Source organism: Dendrobates tinctorius, unplaced genomic scaffold (assembly GCF_039654945.1).
Source record: "Dendrobates tinctorius isolate UK_male_01 unplaced genomic scaffold, ASM3965494v1 ptg000085l, whole genome shotgun sequence".
In the NCBI taxonomy this organism is placed as follows: domain Eukaryota; kingdom Metazoa; phylum Chordata; class Amphibia; order Anura; family Dendrobatidae; genus Dendrobates; species Dendrobates tinctorius.
Genome location: NW_027361753.1, coordinates 3055261 through 3062319, shown reverse-complemented (window position 1 = coordinate 3062319; position 7059 = coordinate 3055261). Strand labels below are relative to the sequence as shown.

At 45.3% G+C, this 7059-nt stretch overlaps 1 protein-coding gene across 4 annotated transcripts in view; it reads left to right on the top strand.

Moving 5' to 3' along the window:
- Positions 1-339: 339 nt before the first annotated feature.
- KATNAL2 (katanin catalytic subunit A1 like 2) overlaps positions 340-7059 on the top strand; it is a 60513-nt gene continuing 53793 nt past the window's right edge. For all 4 annotated transcript variants that reach the window (XM_073584770.1, XM_073584768.1, XM_073584769.1 and 1 more), the window contains exon 1: positions 340-432. Coding sequence is in view for 3 of the 4 variants with exons in the window: in XM_073584768.1 (XP_073440869.1) it covers positions 382-432 (51 nt within the window). In the remaining variant the exon portion in view is untranslated. The remainder of the gene's footprint in view (positions 433-7059) is intronic.

Here is a 7059-nt window from a genome sequence, read left to right as displayed (position 1 = left end):
AAAATAAACAAAAAAACCTTGTTCTGAAAAATACAAGCTGGACTAAAAAAAAAAATAAAATAAAACTTTTGGTTCTTGAAAAATAAAGAAGAAAAAAAATATTTATTTTAAAAAAATGTACATCCTTGTGAGAACTGATTGGTCGAACGACTGCGGTCGGTGCGATCCGGGGTCCCGGTATTACTGTACACGCGATAATAAAATTTATTATTTCAGCAATTAATAGGTTAAGCGCCCCGCCCTCCTCCCGCATCTGCGCTCTGATTGGCTGATGAGGTGCCGCCGTCTCCGCACACTCTGCTCCTATTGGCCCGCGGACTTGTCATTCTTCCGGGGTCCGGACGCTCCTCCCTGTTCTATGAATGATTTGCGGTGCAGGACATGGAGCTCTCCTATCAGGCGGTGAAGACGGCGGCTCAGAGCAGAGAGGCGGTGAGTACCGGGCGGGTATGACGCCAGGCTGAGCAGTACTGCGGGAAAAAGCACAGCACGTCCGCTGCCGGTGCCTCCCACGGAATGCTGGGACTTGTAGTCCTTCGGGTACAGCAGCGCTCTGGTGTTTCTACGAGTCGCATATGATTGGCATTTTATATCTTTGTTATTTTTTTTCCTTAACGTTTACAAGGGTTGTCATGGTAACGGAGCGGACGGGGGGGGCGTTTATTTCCCGCACTTCCGGTTGTCGTCGTGCGCCTGCGCGCTGCGGTCACGTGACACTCCTTGGTTGTCACCGAGGCAGCCAGACATGGCCGCTCCGTCACCGCTTCTTCTCTAGACCGGGAATTTGGACATAAAGGCGTTTTAAGAATTTTTTTTTTACACAGATTGCGTCTATCAATAAAATGCGTGTGACGGGAATATTATTTTAAATTGTCATGACACGGGCGGTTGAAGTAGTTTTCATACAACTGTGGAAAAAGGGGATTTTTCTTCTAACATTTAAATGAGCATGACCTCAGTGTTTAAAGCTGCAAATACAGACCGACCGGAATCAGCGCAGGGTTTAATGCGATAATTTACAAATTGCCGAATGGCAAAAAGACCCTGAATAAAGATCAGGAGATGAATAAAACATAATGTTTAATGATCATAACGGTAATAATAAGGATGTGCTCTTTATACTACCGAGTCCACATTAGGTATTAGTGTCCTGTGGTGACGGTTACACAGGATGGCCGCAGCGCCTCCTGGTGCAGTGTAACGTTCCTGCAAGGATAAGGACTAACCGGTCCTGTTATTATATAGATGTGATATTGATAGGCGATCTCACGGGGGGGGGGATTATTCAATTCCACCCTCTCATGCCAGTTAGGTCTCATACCCATATGTGGGGAAAAAAAATGGACGAGTGCCATGCGATCCTAACATGAGCTTTTACCTACAGCAGCTCTCTCTATGTAAAGCTCATGTTAGAATCACATTGTGAAACACAATTGTAAACATCGCTTTAATGCCAAATAATCTTCAACACACTATATATATATATATACACAGAGAGAGAGAGATTAAAAGCCGGCAGATGCCGCGCACAGTATAGAATAGACAGAATAGATGTCAGTGACACACATATATATATCTTTATATTTCATACAGTGATAGATAGCAGAATAGCCGATAACACAGGTCAACGAAAAAAAATTTTTTTTCTGGTGTCCAAAATATTTTAATGAATTTGGGGTATTTTTGGGGTGCTGATTCTGAATATGTCATCAGTTTTGCCAGATTGGCTCAAGTTTTTGAGATTTTTGGTATCTTATTTATAGCACTTGTTGGTAAATGCGACGCATCATCTCATTAATTTCTTTGGATTAGTACTTGAACTGAGCAGTTCTCAATATAGTTTTGTGTTAATTAGTGTTCTAAAAGTTTGTTCATAGCTTGATTTTTGCACTAACTTTATGTTGTTGTCTGTTTTCCAGTGAAAAGCATGAACTCATCATGAAGAAGTTGTCTTAACGATCCAGACTCATTCTGTTACATTTGTGGTGAATATACACTGCCAAAACATAGAAGAAACATAACAGACTTCGTAAAAAAAGTGTATTTTGCCTATTTTGGGGTTATGCTTGGGGACCAAGACAAGTTTTGGGCACCACACATAGTGTGCAAAGCATGTATCGAATTATTACGAAAATGGAGCAAAGGACAAAGAAAAAGCTTCAAATTTGGTGTTCCAATGGTGTGGAGAGAGCCAAAAAATCATCATGATGACTGTTATTTCTGTGCAGTGCAAGTGCAAGGATTCAATAAGCATAAGAAACGAAAATGGGAGTAACATGGAATCTGCAAGAAGGCCTGTCCCTCATTGTGAAGATGTGCCTGTACCTGTGTTTACCATAAATAACAGTCATCATGATGATTTTTTGGCTCTCTCCACACCATTGGAACACCAAATTTGAAGCTTTTTCTTTGTCCTTTGCTCCATTTTCGTAATAATTCGATACATGCTTTGCACACTATGTGTGGTGCCCAAAACTTGTCTTGGTCCCCAAGCATAACCCCAAAATAGGCAAAATACACTTTTTTTACGAAGTCTGTTATGTTTCTTCTATGTTTTGGCAGTGTGTATTCACCACAAATGTAACAGAATGAGTCTGGATCGTTAAGACAACTTCTTCTTGATGAGTTCATGCTTTTCACTGGAAAACAGACAACAACATAAAGTTAGTGCAAAAATCAAGCTATGAACAAACTTTTAGAACACTAATTAACACAAAACTATATTGAGAACTGCTCAGTTCAAGTACTAATCCAAAGAAATTAATGAGATGATGCGTCGCATTTACCAACAAGTGCTATAAATAAGATACCAAAAATCTCAAAAACTTGAGCCAATCTGGCAAAACTGATGACATATTCAGAATCAGCACCCCAAAAATACCCTAAATTCGATGAAATATCTTTGGCACCAAAAATGCTGTTGACCAGTGTAATTCATTTGTCGGCTTCTGTAAAATCATTGCTGAAGCCGACAGGATAGGAGACATGGATTACATACAGTAAACCCATGCAGAACAGTTAGATTTATAGATGTCAGTGTCTAATACTGTTAGTAGTATTTGTGTGTAAAATTTGGGACTTGTATTTATTTACTAACAGAATGTATTCTCACAGAAAAAACTGGCGTGGGCTCCTGAGCAATTTTCTGCACCAGAGAGGGCAAGCCAGTGACTGAGGGCAGATATTAATAGCCTAGAGAGGGACCATGGTTATTGCCCTCCCCCCCAGCTAAAAACATCTACCCCCACACACCCCAGAAAAGGCGCCAAATCCGTCACTTAGCCTCTCTCTTCCCACTGCCCTGTAGCGGGTGGCATATGGGGTAGGAGTGGGTTAATGTCACCTTTGTATTGTAAGGTGACATTAAGCCTGGCTTAGTAAAGGCCCCGTCACACTAAGCGATATCGCTATAACGTCACTGGTTTTTGTGACGTTATAGCGATATTGCTAGCGATATCGCTATGTCTGATACTTACCTCCGACCGCTCCCCCGCTGGTTATCGCTGATCGCGCGACAACGTCCAGGGCCGCTTCTCGTCGTCAGCTTCCTGCTGGGACGACGAGAGACGCGTCGATACGCGGGCGGGAGGACGTCAGGATCGCCGCGTCTGACAGGTAAGTAGCGACCCCCGTCCCCTGCAATGTCGCTGGTGAGATCTGCCTGTGTGGCAGCTCACTAGCGACCACTTAGCGATGCACCAGCGATCCTGACCGCGTCTTATCACTGGTCGGGATCGCTGGTACATCGCTAAGTGTGACAGTACCTTTATTCTGCTGCTCCAAACGATGCCCTCGATCTCCTGTGATAAATTAATAATAAAAAAAAACAACAATATACAGTGCCTTGCGAAAGTATTCTGCCCCCTGGAACTTTTCAACCTTTTCCCACATATCATGCTTCAAACATAAAGATACCAAATGTACATTTTTGGTGAAGAATCAACAACAAGTGGGACACAATTGTGAAGTTGAACGAAATGTAATGGTTATTTTAAATTTTTGTGTAAATTCAAAAACTGAAAAGTGGGGCATGCAATATTATTCGGCCCCTTTACTTTCAGTGCAGCAAACTCACTCCAGAAGTTCATTGTGGATCTCTGAATGACCCAATGTTGTCCTAAATGACTAATGATGATAAATATAATCCACCTGTGTGTAATCAAGTCTCCGTATAAATACATCTGCTCTGTGATAGTCTCAGGGTTCTGTTTGAAGCACAGAGAGCATCATGAAGACCAAGGAACACAACAGGCAGGTCTGTGATACTGTTGTGGAGAAAAAAAGTCGGATTTGGATACAAAATGATTTCTGAAACGTTAAACATCCCAAGGAGCACTGTGCAAGCGATCATAATGAAATGGAAGGAGTATCATACCACTGCAAATCTACCAAGACCCGGCCGTCCCTCTAAACTTTCATCTCAAACAAGGAGAAGACTGATCAGAGATGCAGCCAAGAGGCCCATGATCACTCTGGATGAACTGCAGAGATCTACAGCTGAGGTGGGACAGTCTGTCCATAGGACAACAATCAGTCGGACACTGCACAAATCTGTCCTTTATGGAAGAGTGGCAAGAAGAAAGCCATTTCTCAAAGATATCCATAAAAAGTGTCATTTAAAGTTTGCAACAAGCCACCTGGGAGACACCAAACATGTGGAAAAAGGTGCTCTGGTCAGAGGAAACAAAAATCGAACTTTTTGGCAACAATGCCAAACAATATGTTTGGCGTAAAGGCAACACAGCTCATCCCCCTGAACACACCATCCCCACTGTCAAACATGGTGGTGGTAGCATCATGGTTTGGGCCTGCTTTTCTTCAGCAGGGACAGGGAAGATGGTTAAAATTGATGGGAAGATGGATGGAGCCAAATACAGGACCATTCTTGAAGAAAACCTGCTGGACTCTGCAAAAGACCTGAGACTGGGACGGAGATTTGTCTTCCAACAAGACAATGATCCCAAACATAAAGCAAAATCTACAATGGAATGGTTCACAAATAAACGTATCCAGGTGTTAGAATGGCCAAGTCACAGTCCAGACCTGAATCCAATCGAGAATCTGTGGAAAGAGCTGAAAACTACTGTTCACAAACGATCTCCATCCAACCTCACTGAGCTCGAGCTGTTTGCCAAGGAAGAATGGGCAAGAATTTCAGTCTCTCGATGTACAAAACTGATAGAGACATACCCCAAGCGACTGCAGCTGTAATCGCAGCAAAAGATGGCGCAACAAAGTATTAAGTTAAAGGGGCCGAATAATATTGCACGCCCCACAGCTTTTGTATTTCCACAAAAATTTAAATTAACCAATACATTTTGTTCAACTTCACAATTGTGTCCCACTTGTTGTTGATTCTTCACCAAAAATTTACATTTGGTATCTTTGTTTGAAGCATGATATGTGGGAAAAGGTTGAAAAGTTCCAGGGGGCCGAATACTTTCGCCAGGCACTGTGTCATGTTCGCCATGTCTGCCTTGTCTGTTTTGCCTCAAGAACCCCTGGAGCGGTGTGCACGCGCATCTCGTGTCTGCTATCTTGCATGTTCCCTAGAGCAGTGTGCACACTCACCTCATGTCTGTTGAGCTGCAGGATGCCTGCGTTTCTGCTCTGCCTTCTGTGATCGTCTCGTCATGTCTAGAACCCCTGATCATGTGTCCTTCCTATGTTCCAGCAGAGGCTGGTTCTGCTATCATCTCTGCATGTCTAGAATCCCTGATCATGTGTCCTTCCTATGTTCCAGCATAGGCTTGTTCTGCATTCGTCTCTGCATGTCTGAAACCCTGATCATGTGACCTTTCCTAGGATCCTGCATTGTCCGGTTCTGCAATCGTTTCTACATGTCTGAAACCCTGATCATGTGACCTGCCTAGGTTTCAGCACTGGTTCTGCAATCATCCTTGCATGTCTGGAATCCTGATCATGTGACCGCTCTGTGATCCTAGAGGATCTGAACTGGAAGTTCTTCCCTGAGTCTGACCCGGAAGTGATGGTGCTATGCCCTATATTAGACCGCCCCTTCCTATGCTCAGGGCCCGAGTATTGTGTTGCTTCCCTGCATGGCTGCTTGGTCTGCTGGGTCGCTCCCACTATTCTGTGCCCTTATACTCTGCTCTGACGTGCGTCTCTGCACACGCTCTGTGCTCGTATTCCGGCTCTTGTCTGATGTTTGTCCCTCGTGCCATGTTTTGTCTCTGCTCTGCTTTGTCTTGTAGTCCTTCTTTGTTCTGATCCTGTTCTGTGTTTCTGTCTATGTTTCTGTGCCTGGTTTCCTGTCTTGCCTTGCCGCTTCGTGTATTCTGTTCTTATCCCTGACGTGTCTTTACACGTGCAGATCACCACTCTGTACCCTGTCCCTGACGTGCCTCTCTGCACGTGCAGGCCTCACTCTGTACCCTGTCTAGTCCCAAGGTTCTCCCTTGGCCCGGCTTTGGGCTTCGGCCTACGCTCCGCTGCTAGACTCTGTCCCTATCCCTGACGTGTCTGTCTACACGTGCAGGCCTCCATTCTGTGCTCTGTCCCTGGTGTGCCCCTCGGTACGCGCAGGCCTCGCCTTGTACTTTGCCCCTGGCATGTCCTTTGCATGCGCAGGGTCCTGTCTACTACTCTATGCCTTGTCTCTGTTACCTCGTGCGCTCTTGCACTTTTCGTACTAGGCTTTGCCGTGCTGTCTGCATGCGTCTCTGTCCTGTATCTTTGCCTAGCCCTGCCTTGTGGCTCCGTGCCTCCGTGCACGTGCCTGGTCGCCTGTGCCTGCCTGGTGTGCCTCAGCCGTGCCCCCTCTAGCCATGCTTGCCTGTGTGCCTCAGCCGTGCCCGCCGTCCAGTGCTATAGTGGTTCCCGGCTGCGTGGCCGCAGCGGTGCCGCCTCTAGTCGTGCCCACCTGCATATGCCATCGTCGGTACCACCTGCCGGTGCCCCCAGCTGTGGTCTCCGTGCTCCCTTGCACGCACGCTGGTTCTTGCACTGTGCCTTTTCGTGCTACTCTTGCACAAAGCCTTTTGCCTCTTTTGCTCTGCTCTGAACCCTAGTTTGTCTGCCGGATTCTGTAACCTGCCG